We start from the raw sequence: 17175 nt of genomic DNA, 5'->3' as shown, positions 1-17175 counted from the left end.
TGATAATTTTCCTTCTGAAGTGAGAAAAAATCAAAGGAAAACTGCACAAGATAGCGATTATCAGTGGATACATTTGTACAAGACCTTACTATTGGCAAAAGTATTATAATTCAATATCCCAATATCAAAAGTTTTTTATTGATCATACTGTAGTTAGCAATTCCTATCATAGGAAAAATTCTAAAAATAGATATAGAATATGTCCACAGGGACACAGATGATGCCCCTGCTACCATATAACATAATAAAGGGACATAACTCAAGAACTGTAAAAGTGACATAACCAAAATTTGAACTTAAAGTGAACTTTTGAAGTACATGTATTAACATAAATTCAAAGCAATACTGTCATTTTTGAAAGGGAAAAATGTGCAAAACACCTTCAAGTATGATGTTGTTAATCTCTATCTACAAATTTTATCAGGACTAATACAACAAAGGAGCAGGGATTTGCATTTTCTGGGACACCTGAGTTAACAAAGGTTCTGGTTTATGAAGTATTTTTATTTGCTGTTTAACCTATAATGCAAGTGTAATTCAAAATCATCACTAGTCTACTATATTTCAAACTTAAGAAATTTACCTGACCACCTATATCACAAACTGCCATCTGTGTACAGGGAAGTGGAAAATTTATTTCTTGTCCAGAGTTATCTTCCCATGGCATTACACTTTCATTTACTGTAAAATATAATATTACTCATCTGAAAAATATTTGTAAAATTCAACGAGAAATTTCAAAATCATTAGACTTATTTTAAATGTACATTGCATCACACACTTCGTTTTAAAAAGATACCATTTCACATCCTATGTATTTTACTTCTAAAGAAAAATTGAAAATAATACCATTTTGTAGTTTTAAAGGTTTTATCATTATTCTGTTACAATATGCCCTGAGTCATGGTAATAGCTTACCTGGATCATACTTGAGTAGGGAGCCATCAGGTAACTGTATACCAACATGTCCTGAATCATTACTGACAGCAAGTTTGAATGCATGATCTTCTAAATCTGTTGTTGAACTGAGGATAGATAATACATTTAAATATTAATCTCATTATAAATAGCTTATTTTCATATTTTTTGCTGTATGTCATAACAACTATTTCTTTTACAAAGTAAAATGGTTATAAAAATTATTAAATAATACGATTAAAACAGCCCTAATACTACCAAAACGGCATGCGTCATACTGGTGACGTCGTCCTGTTCATATAAATCATGCGATCTATATGACCAATATTTCCAATACAGACTGGCAATAATTCCTGAATTACATGTAAACATATATTGTGCATGTAGTTCAGGATTCATTGCCAGTCCGTATTGGAAATATTGACCCTATATTCACTTTTTATGTATGTAATACAGCATTCAAAACAAGACTGTATTGAAAAAGTTGGATTATTTAATAAAAGTATTATGAACTGGCTGTTTCTGTATTAGCACTGGCATAGATTCTTGGTCGGTCAGCTGTATTGGCCCTCAAATATTTACTTCAAAATCAACCGGAAAATACTGCTAATAAAGACACTAAAGCAATAGTTGAAGCAATGCATTGATTAAATCATATATTCTAATTTTAAAGATAATATCTTATTACAATGTGTACAGGAATAAAATCAATTAATCAGCCATTATTGCTGTTTGTTGTATATTTGCAATTATAAATGAATAAATCAAGTTTTGAATATTTAGTATACAACTAATTTGTGCCAAATTGAACAATACATGTATGATCAAACAGGCCCATATAGCAAAATCTTCGTTCTGTTAGACAGAAAAAAAACAACAAAAAAACACTATTGAATACCTTATCTTGATTATGGCATCATCCTTCTGAATATTTCCATTGCAAATAATAGAGTGGTCTCCTTTGGACTGGTCAACTAATACCAATATAATGTTTTCTTCATTCAACCAGGTCACATGACTTACTGACAAAGGATTCTGGTTAAAACCATCAGGCAGACCCTCAATCCTATAAAAAAAACATTATTATGTAAATAAATATATATTCCACATTATGTTAAACCAATCAATATAAAATAAGAAGAATTGGTATGATTGTCAATGAGTCAACTATCTACCAGACATCAAATGATGTAGGTATAAGCAGCTGTATATCTGAAAAGTAAAAAGAACCAAATGCTCCCCAGGGCACAGCTTTATACGACCGCAGAGTTTGAAACCTGAACATTGAGGCAAGTATGGACAAAACATTCAAGCTTGATACAGCTCTGAATTTGGATTGTGATTAAATAGTTGACACAATACAGGTTTCTGACACATAATGAATGTGGTCTAAGAACCTAAACTTAAAAACTTAAAATTTTTAAATTGACATTACCTATTATGGTCCAATATCCAAAATATAAATACATGGTTAGATTCAGCCTATCAAAGGACCTAAAGAATTCAATTTTTGATGAAATCAAATAAAGTTCAATTTTGAACCCTTTAAACCTCAATGAGGACTAATTTGATAACCTGGCCTAAACATAAAAAATCTATATCAAGGAGAGAAATCTACGTCATCACGCAGGGTGTCGGAGATTGAAATTGGACCACCATCTTGTCGCTTCAAGGTAAGAATTTTACTTATTATGCCAGTTATATGAGGGTTATGATTATACAAAATATTCCACCAAAGACTATATAAATTAAGAAAATAAATGAGCCATTGCTCAATATTATCGGTTATCTCAATTTTGCACACACTTCGATACTAGTTTTAGAAATTAGGTCAAACATGCAGGATATCCGCAAACTTTTTCATAACAACACCTTGATTATCAAGAACCGCCTGCTTTACCAACAAATGAACATGTCCCAATTCTTTATTGTACTCGGGGAAAATACTTGGTACTCACAAATATCCGTCATTATGGACGAGGAACGTCTTATTTTAAAAAAATGGAAAAAGGTTGTCGGCAACACATCGATTATCGAAGTATTTCGGGGACACTTTATATACTATTTTTTAACACATATGTTATTCAACATGTGAATGACTAGATCTAATTTCTTATTTTTTCAGATAAAACTAATGGTCATGAAAAGACGCAAATCAAACTCAAACTTGTGCAGGCGGAAACGATCGTGAATACAACCTGATGTTGACCAGCCGACCAGATCGCCCACTCAATCGCCATTCGTAAAAAATCAAAACCATGCAAATCCTCATTTGTCATCAAAATAAAAAGGCCTGCCAAAAATATTGAGTTTCACCCAATGTCAATTACTGAAGGAATTTCAACAATACCGCCAGAAGACTTGAGCAAAGGTCACGATAGAGGACCAACAAGGCCATGCATACAATTGTTCAATCCACCATTTTTGTTCCTAAAATGTCCTGTCCAAGTCAGGAAAATAGCCATGGTTATATAATAGTTCGTTTCTGTGTTTGTTTCATTTTAATGTTATATTTTTCTTGTGTCGTAGTTTTCCTCTTATATTTGATGTGTTTCGCTCAGTTTTAGTTTGTAACCAAGATTTGTTTTTAATTCTCGATTTATGAATTTCAAACAGCGGTATACTACTGTTGCCTTTATTAAACACCCAGTAGATTACATCCAGTTGAAATGTCATATATATATGAAGTATCAAAAAGACTTGGTCCAATAATTTACTGATGTGGAACCCCTGGCTTAACTGAAACGAAATCAGATTTTCAACTTCTAAAACTTTTTTTTCTTGGAATATTTACAAAAATTGAATTGGAACCAAAACTCCCAAAATCAATCCCAACCTTCCTTTTGTAGTCATACACCTTGTGTCAAAATTTCATAGATTTCTATTGCCTTAAACTAAAGTTATAGTGCCTAAACCAAGAAAATGCTTATTTGGGCCCTTTTTGGCCCCTCTCATTCCTAAACTGTTGGGATCAAAACTTCTAAAATCAATCCCAACCTTCCTTTTGTGGTCATAAATCTTGTGTTCAAATTTATATTTCTATTGACTTATAGTTGACTAAAGTTAGAATGTGAAAACTTAAAGTATTCAGACTACGCAGACTAAGACAACGCCAACGTGATACCAATATACGACCAAAAAAAATTTCAATTTTTGCAGTCGTATAAAAATTGACCAATACCTTAAATATGGAACATTAAACTCTGGTAAAATTTGCCATACGAAAATTTGTACTAACAAGTAAAAGAATCTATTTGTATGTATATATTTGGTGTTTTATAAAATATTTAATAAATTAAAGAGAAAATAACCTGTAAATGCCCTTGAGTACTGGAGTTTTACAGCAAATGGCAAAACTTCCACCTCCAGCTCCATCAAACTTTACCGTGTCATCTACTGTCTGAGATTCTGTAAAATACACCATACAATCAGAATAAGTAGGAACAACAAAAACTATACTGTACAATATTATCACAGAGATATACTGCCTATGACTGATAAGTTGCTGAACTGATTGATTGTACATTTCACTTAGGTCACTTACAACAAACTGTAATTTTGGTAAAAAATTCCTTCTAAAATATTTTTCTTTAAATTTGAACATGATCCTAAAGCAGTTTAAAAACACAACATTGATTTTACTAATAAAAATCCTTAAAATGAGAATAGAAAGCCAATATAAACACTTACCATTAAATGTATACATTGCTATCTGACTATTTTCAAGGAGAACTGCCAAATCATTGGTGTTGCCATGACAACAGAATATCACTTGATTGACAGCACACGGTAATTGAAAACTATAAGCAGACATAGGAGGTGGCACAACCATATTTCTCATTGGTGATAACAAAACTTGGTCTGTAAAAAAACCCCAATAATTGTTAAATAATATTAAAAAGTTAAAAACCATAAAAAAATGTGATTATCTGATCATAACATTCTATATAACATTTATAAACAAATGTGAAAAGATAACTTCCTAGAGTCTCTGTCTAAATTTTAATTTATTCAGCTTATTCTTCCTCCAATATATATGTATATCATGTTCTTCATTATTTTTTTCATCGACACAATAACATCCTGCAAATATAATATGTCTTACCACCATCAATTACAGCTACAAGAGCTTGATCATTTTCTGTTTTCCCACAACTACAGTTTGTGGCCCAGGACCATGTATACTGTGAGTATTTGCCAGCAGAAGACACAATATGAAGTTTGTAGGCATGCTCAGGATCCCATATTACAGATGTTGGTTTGTCAGAATCAAAATATAAACTCTGTTTTAAGTACCAGTGATAGTTTCCAACTGTCCATAGTTGTACTGAAAAATAAATTAATATTATTATAATACCACCAGTAATGCAAATACATTTTAATACTTAGCACTTAACAACTTTCTATCTTCCTAGAAAAATAAAATTGATGCTGCTTTTACTTTTAAATATGGATATATGGCTTCAGGTGGTACCTTACACTATAGGGAGATAACTCTGTAAAATCAGCTAAATGTTTCAATCACGTTGTGTTGTTAAGGGAATATTAAGCTTCTCAATGACCAAAATAAGTGTTTGTCAAACTGCTATATAACCAATGTAATTTTTCTGATCAAATGGTTGGTTAAAATTTTTTGTAATTTTTATATTTTTGTCAAAGGGTCAAAGTAAATACTTTGTCAAAATTTAATAAAAATTGAACGAGCCAAATTAATTTTAGTGAAGGTGTTAGGTACCACCTTAAATGAAAATGAGCAACTATTCTCAGGGGTTGACTGCATTTTGTTGCTTTATCTGAGAATGACAGTTATTTTACTAGCCGTACAGATGCAATAAATTATTATTTATCATTTTATACATTTCATCTATATGTTGTGCTATATTATTAGTAATTTTGACAAATGCACACCATATGATTTACTGGAGCTTTTATCTTCTGTAGCCATATCTTCACACCAGACAGCCAGTACAGTAGAGTCAATGTTCCATAAAACCTCTTTAACCTTTAAAAGAAAAATTGGTTAAACTCTTCAAGATGTTATATAAGAGTCAGATATTAAACAAAATGAATACAAGGTGGTACTTACAAGATCATACTCCAATAAAGAAATAGAGTTGTCTCATCGCAATCATACCGCATCTTCTTATTTTTATATATCAATCTTTCTGATATGACCTATTCTGATAATGCTAAGCTTATCATTCGATGTAGTGAACATTGCTTTAAAAACAATATCCAGTAGGGTATTCCCCCCGTAGGTCACAAGATCACATTTTAAAATTGCCTCATGTCAACAGGTCACTTTTAAGAATTTTTAAGTCAGTCAATTTTGGAACATTTTAAAAGTTTTTAGGGTTTTAGTTCCATTTAAATCAAGTCAAGTCAGAACATCACACTCCTAACTTTGCAATGTTACAGGTCTGATATTATGGAGACACTTATATACTCACTCAAAAAATTGGCAGGAAAAATACTTATGACATGCATAAGATATGTATTAAATCCTCTTGTGGGAAAAAAATTGCCATAGAAATTTTCAGATAAGTATTCGGACTCCTCTTGAAATGAATTTTAATGTGCGTATTGTTATGCTTTTACTTTTCTACATTGGTTTGGGGTATAGGGGGAGGGTTGAGATCTCACAAACATGTTTAACCCCGCCGCATTTTTGCTCCTGTCCCAAGTCAGGAGCCTCTGGCCTTTGTTAGTCTTGTATTATTAAGGTCTTTCCTCTACGCGAGGAAAGACCTTATTGTTTTTCTAATGTTTTTTTTTTCTTTTTTTTCTTCCAGCATTGTTTTGGCACGCCCTCCTACCGCATCTATTACAGTTATCAATACCAAATTTAAACCATTGATAGACCTCATTAGGAACTTTTACCAGATGAACTTTTGTAGGATTTCATCATCCCCTTTAGAAGTTATCTCCCTTATATTGATTTTTTTCAACATTGCCCCCCACAAACATTTTAAAAGATATCATGACTTTATTTGGACAATAGGTAGATCTCATCATGATGTGTTACCATATGAGGCTGCTAAGGATTTCATCATTCCCTATGAGAGTTATGTCCCCTTGAAGCAGTCTCTTTCTTTGCATTTTTCTCAAAAAATATTCAAGATAGAATCGATTTGAAAATGGCAACATGTACAAGAATAGATGGCAATGGTAATAAACATATACAATCATTTTGTTGTTTACCCTTATAAGGAGTTATTTCCCTTGAAAAAATATACACAATTTTTGAAAAATTGTATCTCGAGAACCGGAAGTCGTAAAGACTTGGGACCTACACAATAATCTTAAGTTCATGTGACCTTCAATTTGCACACAAGGTCAAAGGTCACCGAGTGCCAAAAAAAAATTCCCTGCAATTTCAAGCTTTCATATTAGGAAAACGACAAGACTTTGCTGCATACATATAGCGTATAAATTGTTCCTCTCGACGAGCTGTACATTTTATACAATAAGCCCAAAAATGTCCAACCGTATGTTCAAAAGTTACAACGGGAGGATTCTAAAAAGTATAGTATGGCGTGTATATCTTTTTCAAGGTAACATATATCAACCTACTATAAACTGCAAAGATGATCAGTAATTCAAGACCTTCAATTTGAGATCTATGTCAAGTCATGATGAAATTTCACCTTGACCTTCACATTATACTATGACCTTGACCTTGTGATATTTGAAAGGTCAAGTGGTTCTGAGTTGAATGGTGATAGTCCCATGTCTACGACTTCCGGTTCTCAAGTTTGGTATTGCATCATATATTTGATGATTAATTGTGACCTTGGTGAACTCTGAAATTGTCCCAAATCTTTTTCTATAATGTTGTCCTTTAACTCTAGATCATTTATCATTTAACAGATTTGAGATATCTATTGTCGTTTTAGAGATAATGCAGTTTGAAATTTTGTGAGCGGCGGCATGTATTTCTGAATCAACAACAGCTTACCATTTAAACTGTTTAAGAAATTGAAGAGGTTAACATAGTTACATGTTTGACCAAATACCAAAAACATTCCATGGAAAAATACACCAAAAAATCATTTTGAAATTTTCATGTTTTGCATTAACTTTGTAAGTTTCATTTTGTAAGTTTCATAACTTCTATTTATATCGTTGATATTGCATCATTTTTGGCACTTTGTCAAATTGGGTCATCTGATATATCAAATTGAAGGTCTCAATAAACTCTACTTAAAAATGAAAATTTTAAACCTCTTTTTCATCCCAGGTGGAAGGGTGGGGTCATTTAGTGCAAAAATTCAAATTTCTCAGATGGTAAGGTTGTCGCATATCAAATGAAAGAACATTAAGCGTACATTTCAAATTTCAAATTGACATCCCCAAAAAATTGTTTGGGTGGGGTCATTGAGTGCAAAAAATAAATTTTCTTTTACGATAGGGTTGTTGTATATCAAATGAAAGGTCATGATGTGTACATTTGAAATATGAAATTCCTGACCTCCAAAAATTAGTTGGATGGGGTTATTAAGTGCAAAAATCAAACTTTCTAGAACATGGCGTGGTTGCATATCAAATGAACGATCATCAAGTTTTGTTACATATATCATACTTCCGATCTCGAAAATGTAGGCGGATGAGGTCATTAAGTGTAAAAAGAGAAAAGTTTCAGAAGGTATGCTTGTCGCATAATAACGAAAGGTCATACAAAGTACATTACAAAAACATCCCTTTTACTGGAAAGACCTTTTACTAGTTTTAATTTTAGTTTCTTGTGTACAATTTGGAAATTAGTATGGCGTTCATTATCACTGAACTAGTATATATTTGTTAAGGGGCCAGCTGAAGGACGCCTCCGGGTGCGGGAATTTCTCGCTACATTGAAGACCTGTTGGTGACCTTCTGCTGTTGTTTTTTTATTTGGTCGGGTTGTTGTCTCTTTGACACATTCCCCATTTCCATTCTCAATTTTATGAAATTTTCATGTAAATCGCAATTGAATGCATGACTCCAGTATGATAACATACCTCTACTTCTTTAACTCTAAATGGTAAAGTAAACTCTCCATGTCTTAATCCATTCTTCTCAAAGAAAATAATCTCATGGCGATTTGGTTTTCTCATTGATGAAGCAACAAGACTTCCTGAAGGTCTGTTATAGAAAAAAAGAGATTTTTTGATTTGCAGAAGAATATTCTTAATTACAAAACTATCAGGTTTATAGACATTATCATAATTATCAAATAAATTTTCAATTTGAGAGTAATTTCATCTTCAAGAGGATGCCATACAGTAGACTCCATTCTTATCGTTAAGGGAATACATTAAATATGTGTTCAACATTGATTTTTCCAAGAAATTATGACGCATAGAGAAAAAAAAGCCTATATGTTTGATTTTCCTCTGAGTTCAGTATTTTTGTGATTTTACTTTTTGTATAAATTCCTCAATTTCACTTTACTAGTTAATTTATGTATAGTTCTAATGAAAACCTATTACAAAGTGTAGAATGGTAACACCATATCAGGTTTCTTTTAGGGTTTCCACACTAATTGGTTAGGAAATGGAGTTCTCACATTTTGAGTCAAGACAGCATGCCACATAGACGATAAGAAATTGTAAGTGTTTGTGTTTATGTGATAAAGCAGGGGCGGATCCAGTCATTTTAAAAAGGGGGTTCCCAACCCAGGACAAAAGGGGGGGGGGGTTTCCAACTATATGTCCCCGTTCAAATACATTGATCGGCCAAAAAAAGGGGTTCTAACCCCCAGCCCCCTCCCTGGATCCGCCAATGTAAAGGAAGGCACCATTACTCTTAGTTTGCAATATTCTTCATTTTTCTTCAGTACCACTGATGACTTTTTCAAACAGCTCAACACTAAACAGGATAACTGACTGAACACAGTTTCCAATGGTGTAGTTTAATCAAAGAGCTGAAAGCTCTGAAGAAAAATGACGCCACTGTCTCTAATATTGGGATAGTTTTTATGCAAGTCTTGATTTTCACATACTGTAATTAGTTTAACAATGCAACATGTATCGTGAGCATATAATTGATATTCGTATATGTGTGTGTGTGTGAAGTGAAGGTGACAACTGGCTGGTTTTTTTTAAGGCAAATGAATAGGTCAAGACTAGCTGAATTGTACAAATAAATACCGTAGAAAGGCTTGTATATTTCTCACTGGTACATAGTCTGAACCTGGGTCCGTTCGCTTCCATTCACGTTTGCGCCCACTCATTTTCACCCCTTTCACTTTCACTGCCCACTCATTTTCACCCCTTTCACTTTCACACCCTACATGTTCGCACCCAATCTTAATTGGTTTTGTGTTTAATAACTCTGTAAGCAAGTGTTTTCTTATAAGTATAATTGTTGTCATTGTCTCAAAATAAAGTGAGACAGCAATTTTTTTTTTGTGTTGAATAAATCTTAATCATGTTTTGGATAAGGTATTGCTAAAAATAATAATAATCCTTTCTAAATAAAGTGGTATTTTGTCAACGTTTTATTTTGTGTTGAATAACTCTTAATCATGTTTTGGTTAGTGTATTGCTATAACTTGTTTCATTGACTTGTTTCAAAATGAAGTGAGATTCTGACTATGTTTGTTTCTGCGTGTTGAATAAATTTTATCATGTTTTGGTTATATTAGTGGATTGCTATATTTTGGTTTCTATGTTTTATTGTTTCGTTGTTTCAGATCAATGGGACCAAGCTGTTAAAAACAATTATCTTTTGTGTTTTTTCCTTTAAAATCTTCAATGTTTTACTCATACCAAGCTATAAATACATTCAGTATTTACACCAAAGCAATTTAAAACAACAACCATGATTTTCCAATTATTCAACTTGAATTTAATTTAAAATTGGGCGCGAATGAGTTGAGTGTGAATGTGCGAACGTGTAGGGTGCGAAAATGTATTGGGCACAAACAGACCTGATACCACACAGTCTGAACCCCCTTCTCCCACAAAATATTAAGTAAATAATCTTTTTGATACTGCTATCAAAGGTCTAATGAAACTCAGATAGTTTCAAACATTTGTCAAAGAATTCTAGTCAAACTGGCACCTAGTTAAATTGGCACCTGGACAAATCAGCACCTGGTTAAAATCGACACCTGATATAGTCAATTCGTCACCCATGTTAAATATATATTTTTAACAGTATTTTAAGCAATAGGGTAAAAATAAGAAAGGGGTTGCCAGAATTTTTTTCAGTATTTAAGCAAAAAGAGTTAAATACTAACTTTCACATTTTTGGGTGTTCATGTACATTTTGTATATATTTATTTTTCTCAACTAATGACTTTTTTGGTGTATTTTTAATGATATATATATATATGAGTAGTCCAAATAATTATTACGTTTGGCAAGGCTTTTTTAATTTTATTCTGGAACACCTTCCTATGACCGCAAGGCTATGTTAATTTTTTTTCTGGGACGCCTTCCTACGAACGTCGTAGGAAGGCGTCCCAGAAAAATAATAAAATAGCCTTGCCAGACGTCATAATTATTTGGACTAATACATGAGATATTATGTATTTTTCTGCATTATTTTAACCAGTTGAGCATTTTACAGGATTGTTGGTTTAATGCTGTTTAAACTTTACTGAAAAACAAACACCTTAAATTTGCTAATTATTTGGCATGAAAGTTTGATTTATTGAAAGGGACTCATAGTTTTCCATTTTATTTTAATAATTGACTTGTTTTTACAATTACACAAATTGTCTAATTGTTAAAACAACAGCTTTGGTAAGGGCTTCGTTGTTTACCTTTATACACTACATATTCACTTTCGTTTCGTGGTTTACCAAAATACACAACAATATATTCACTATGTTCTTGGTAACAGTAATTAATTAATTGAATAGAAAATATTATAACAAATATTATTGGAAGCCGAATTGACGTCATATAGGTGCCGGTTTGACTAAATTTAACCAGGTGCCGACTTGACTTGTACGTTTCAATTCCTCTGCGATCGTTTGCGGTATTTTCTTGAGAAAACCTATTTTCCATCATCAAAGAGAAGAAGAAACTGCTTTAAAATGATTCTGGAACGCTTCATGATTGTTAAAATAAGTTTAATTCACTCAAAAACAATTTTAAAACTTGCGATTAAACAGGAAGTTTCCAAAGCACGTGTAAAAGAAGAAATTAACCGGTGAGAGTGGAAATCCGTATATGACAGATATCCCTATAGTACGACTTTGAAAGTAAAACAGTTCAATCCTTTTGTAAAACAATCTTTAATATACCTATCACATTAATGTTTGAAGGGTCTTAAGCTTATTCAAACCATATAAGTCGGTATGAAACACCAAAACGGAATGAACAATAACCGATTACGTTTTGTAGTTTACAAATTCTAAAACTGGTTCCCGTCAAACTACAACACTTTGTTTGAGTGTAGTGGAATACAAGCAAAAACCAGTGTAAACTGGGTCCTGGCTGATTTAATACTACACAATGATGCATAATGATAACACAAGCAGATTCCAGTTTGTATGGAAAATAGGAAATACGAAACCAAGCGCGGTAGGCAGAGAAATGTAATGAAGTTCAGGTCGGCAGTTATGGAACAATGACTGCGTCATTTTCCAAAAACTTAACCATAACTTTACAATTTATTTTAATATTCTGACACCAATAAATGTAATTATGATTGACTTACTTCCAACAAAGGGCATGTTCTACGCCATCTATATTTTCACTGGTAGAATCATGTTCACATTCTCTACTCCAAACACGTAACTTTCTGGCTCCTGATGATATTAATGTTGCATGGATGATATATTCAACTTGGTACATGCAGATGTAAGGATGTGTTTTGCTGAATTGTTTTGTTATAAATTAGGCAGCTAGTTTTCTCAATTGAATTGTTTTATATTTTTCATGTGGAGGTCTTATGAAGCTGATCATATGTTATGGGTTAATCTCATTGTTGAAGGCAATATGGTTTCTTAAAAGAGGCGTTAAAACATCAACAATCAATCAATCAATCATCCTTAAAGTTAATTAAATGGGATCTAGACTAAATACACTCAAATTCTGATATATATTATAGAGTGCATGCAGTGTTATATGTTTATTTCAGACATATTGTAATTTTGATATACATTTCAGTATGTTGTAAATCAAATATGAAAATGTAAGTCAAATCAGTGAACATGAGTTTGACAGCTAGTAACCCTTTTATTGATGACACAGCTTTTAAGGCTTTGTATTGAAGACCATACTTTGACCAATAATTGTTAACTTTTACAAATTGTGACTTTAATGGAGAGTTACCTGATTAACACTTATACCACATCTTCTTATATCTACTTACTCAAATAAAATAATTAATTACCTGATGTAGGTGATATTGTACTAACAACAAAAAATTGTCCATCACCACGCCAACTTATACGAGGTTTTCTATCATCCCAAGGTAAGGCTGGTTTCTCATCCTGTACACATATAGACACATTTCAAAATAACTTTACATTATCATGAGAAGTCTATCAAAGTTACACATCAGTTTTAAAAGTAGACAGAACGATAAAGAACATTTCTAAGCCACTTGAATTTAATTATTTTAGTGTTATACATCTATCATAAAATATCCTTTAGACATTCATATCAGATAACACAATTTATATTGTGAATTTTGACTTAAACATTTGCTTTCTGGCTTAAAAACAGATTTTTTTTAAATAATCAAGAATTCACAAGCTGAATTGTCTTTCATACACAAATTGTCAATAAAATATCATCATATTAATTTTTCAATTAAGGTAGAGAAGGACACTGACGACCAAAAAAATCTAGCCAATGAACTTTCTTAAATTTCCCATATATTGTTCATTGGGGTGTACCTAACAAAATATCAAAATTTGAGAATAGGTTTCCAGGCTATTTTTAGAAATATTTTTTGAAAAAGTTACCTCCCTTTGCAGTCCTAAAAATGTCATTATTTAGCCTGTTTAAGCTATAAAGGTTCCTTCAAAAACCGGCATATATAATTTTTTTTTTACTTTTTCTCTGAACATTATGATAAATGAATATTTTAAAATATTTTAGACAAAATTTATTTTTAAAATTTTTTTTTTTTTCAAAATGGCTACCCTTTTTTGCAATATGCCTGTAACCGTCTTGTGTAAAATTTTGCCAAAAAAATATTGTAAAAGTAAAAAAAAAAAAAAATTGTGTCAATGAATTTTTTTTAAAATTGGTATAAAAAATACTTTGTATCCATGCTACAAGTCATAAAAAAATAAAGATATGCTTCCAGGGAAAATAAAAAGTTACGGGGGTAGAATGACACCCTGTCACACACCCTTTTATGCAGATTTCATGAAAAATGTCAAAATTTTCATTATTTTTTTTTAAATATCTTAACTAAAGGTGGGATTGTTTCTTTAATGATCATTGGTTTTGCAGCTTCCATGTCTTTGTAATACTTTTTTATCCTTTCAATTAACCTTCTTTATGCTGAGAGGAGGTTGCATCAGTTTTGAATATTCAGGAAGTTGACAGTTGACCTATGAGCATAAACATCATTTTCATGGTTAATAATCCTTGATGAAAAAAAAAATCTTTCATACAATAAGTATTCATAACTATTAATCATACCTTGTTTTTTTCACCTCATGTGAAAAGGATTGTCCTACTAATTAATATATATAATTACAGTGTATTATGTGTTTTTCGTGATGTTTTAATTTTAAATTGTATGATTTTTGATATTCTCATGCTCTTGTTTATTGGTTTGTTGAGTGGTCACTGCTTGGAAATACCTAGATCTTTTAATTGACTGTTGATGTTTATTTTACAAATACACCTAAACATATAGACTATTTGGTAAGGGCTTTGCTCATTGTTGAAGGCCATACGGTGACTTATAGTTGTAAATTTCTGTGTCATTATGGTCTCTTGTGGAGATATGTCTCATTGGTAATCATACATCTTTCTTTTTTTATATGAATAGTGTAATGTTTGATCTGAATGATTGCTGTGAAAGTCTTGGAAGTGCAAAAATCAACATACACATAAATCATTGTTCATGATTTTAATGATGTAGCAAAAAAGAAAATATATATGTAAAATAAATTTTATTTCACATCATATTTTTTTATGTAATTACCATCCACATTTATAAATGTAAACAAAACTCAAGAGCAGACATTTTACAGACAACAATTGATTTTGATCTAGATGGACCATGTCTCAATAATATAAAACAAACAACTGTATTATTTATCAAAATATTATGATAATATAACATCAATTTCCAATACATATCCAGAATGAGAATGTGGATGACTCTTGTAAAAGGACTCACTAGAACATTTGTCAAATTTCATGAAAACTGCATTCTCTGAAAATATATTTGTGAGTGAATTGGTCCAGTTTATAAACCAATAAATTCCTGTAAAAAAGTGTTTAATCCTTAATATTATTCTTTAATTTTGGCAACAACAAAAAATTAAAAAATCCACACTCGTTATCACCATAATAGGGTAATACATGTAGTATATTTGTGTCATTGAATTGGCCAGGCACATAAATTTATTTGTTGGTTCATGCAAAAATATGTACTCCATGTTACTAAAAGTCTTATTATGATCATCAAAGGAATTTTTTGTGTTTGTATTCAAATAAATAGTTTTAACATTGAGTCAGATTATGTTACATGTACTCTAGCCTCATTGATTACAAATAGAAGTTTGGTCAACGTCCTCTATCGAGAAATAAACAACTTCATGAACAACTACTGGAGGTCCTTTCAACCAATTTTATAAAAGTATTCTCTATTATGCAAATCATATAAGAAGTATGATAATATAATATCAACATATATATATCCATGTCATTGAGAATGTGGATTAAACTTGCAAAAGTGTTTAGTCTCAAAAATAAATATGGGGCAGATTCAGTTTCCAAGGGACTCACTGAAACGTTTGTCCAATTTCATGAAAACTGCAATCTTTAAAAAAACATATTCCATTAAAACTTCATATAAAACAATTGTTTTGCCCATAGATCAGATTGCTACAACAAATCTTTAAAAAAAAATGTGGAAAAAATGGTGGGGTGGGGATGGGGCAAGATGGTAAAGCATTGGAACTGACAATATTGTTACTTTTATAAGACATTATGAGTCCCCATCATTTCTGATTTATGGCCTAGCCTAATGCTTATTATGTTGGTTTATGTATATAAATTAAAGTTATCTCCCCTTTATTAAGAATCAGTTGATAACTTTGATAACTATGGACTTATATTGTTACAATAGCACCTACTTTTGTATAAAAGTTCATAATGATCTGATGAAAAATTGGTCAATCAAAATAAAAATCTATATGAGAAATAATCCGTCAGGCTTCAGGAAGTTATACACCATTATTGACTAAATGGAAAATATTTATTCTGACAGGAAAATACTTTACTTGTTGTGAATTATTTTTTTTCACTCTGTCGAGGCAAACTTGATTTATTGTACAGAAAAGGAAACTGTGACAGACATACAGACAGAGTAATTATTAAACGATGCTGCAATTTTATAACAAATCCCTAATTCTTATATATATTTTAAGTGTGATTACTCTTTGGTTACTCAAAATTTAGTAAAAACTTCACTTTAATCATAATCAACTATTATCAAGGGTTGTTTCAAAAGATTAGATTTTTAGATAGGCATAACCAGTTTTTCTATAGAATTATAGCATATAAATATGAAATTTATGAGTCTTTAACCACATTTACAGTCTATTCCTCTTTTTCAGAAAAAAACTTCTTGAATACATTTGCTGTTTTCCCTTTCAAACCATGTTCCTGCATGATGGATTTTACGCCATCGTCATTGTTTCTTTTGTAAGCAAGTTCCAGGTGATGAAGGTTGAGACCTGTGCAGGACAGTTTCCTTGCAGTGTCTTTAGAAATAATCTTTTTAACAATGACACTAGAAAAACCCTCTACAATTGACAAATAATTAAATGGAAATAAATCCTTTCCAGAACATGTCTGTTTCAGCTTCAGATGGAACAGTTTGTATAAACTTCTAACATCCTCCTCAGAATTATGAGCATCATAAACAATCTCCAGAAACTTTTGAACTAATGTTTGCTGCTTATAATTTAGAACATCAGCTTTTGGTATTTCACGTTTTGCAATTTTCAAAGTGTCAATGCATCCATAAATTAAGTCATCAAAAGAACTCAGCAGATTAAACTCGTGCAACAAATTTCTTAGTACAGGAACATCATATGAATGGATGTTATGACCAACAAGCACA

General features: G+C 31.6%; 1 protein-coding gene across 1 annotated transcript in view; it reads right to left on the bottom strand.

Annotated features, from left to right (window-relative positions):
- LOC134714961 (elongator complex protein 1-like) overlaps positions 1–17175 on the bottom strand; it is a 67833-nt gene that overhangs the window by 24080 nt on the left and 26578 nt on the right. Inside the window, exons 7-16 of the mRNA XM_063576706.1 lie at positions 13249–13348; positions 12571–12661; positions 8916–9039; positions 5827–5920; positions 5024–5245; positions 4609–4779; positions 4230–4326; positions 1817–1984; positions 919–1025; positions 584–681 (exon numbers count right to left, since the gene is read on the bottom strand). Coding sequence (XP_063432776.1) covers positions 584–681; positions 919–1025; positions 1817–1984; positions 4230–4326; positions 4609–4779; positions 5024–5245; positions 5827–5920; positions 8916–9039; positions 12571–12661; positions 13249–13348 — 1272 coding nt within the window. The remainder of the gene's footprint in view (positions 1–583; positions 682–918; positions 1026–1816; positions 1985–4229; positions 4327–4608; positions 4780–5023; positions 5246–5826; positions 5921–8915; positions 9040–12570; positions 12662–13248; positions 13349–17175) is intronic.

This window comes from Mytilus trossulus, chromosome 4, assembly GCF_036588685.1.
Source record: "Mytilus trossulus isolate FHL-02 chromosome 4, PNRI_Mtr1.1.1.hap1, whole genome shotgun sequence".
Lineage (NCBI taxonomy): Eukaryota > Metazoa > Mollusca > Bivalvia > Mytilida > Mytilidae > Mytilus > Mytilus trossulus.
Note: the sequence above shows the minus strand (reverse complement) of the source record. Positions and strands in the feature narration are given on the sequence as shown.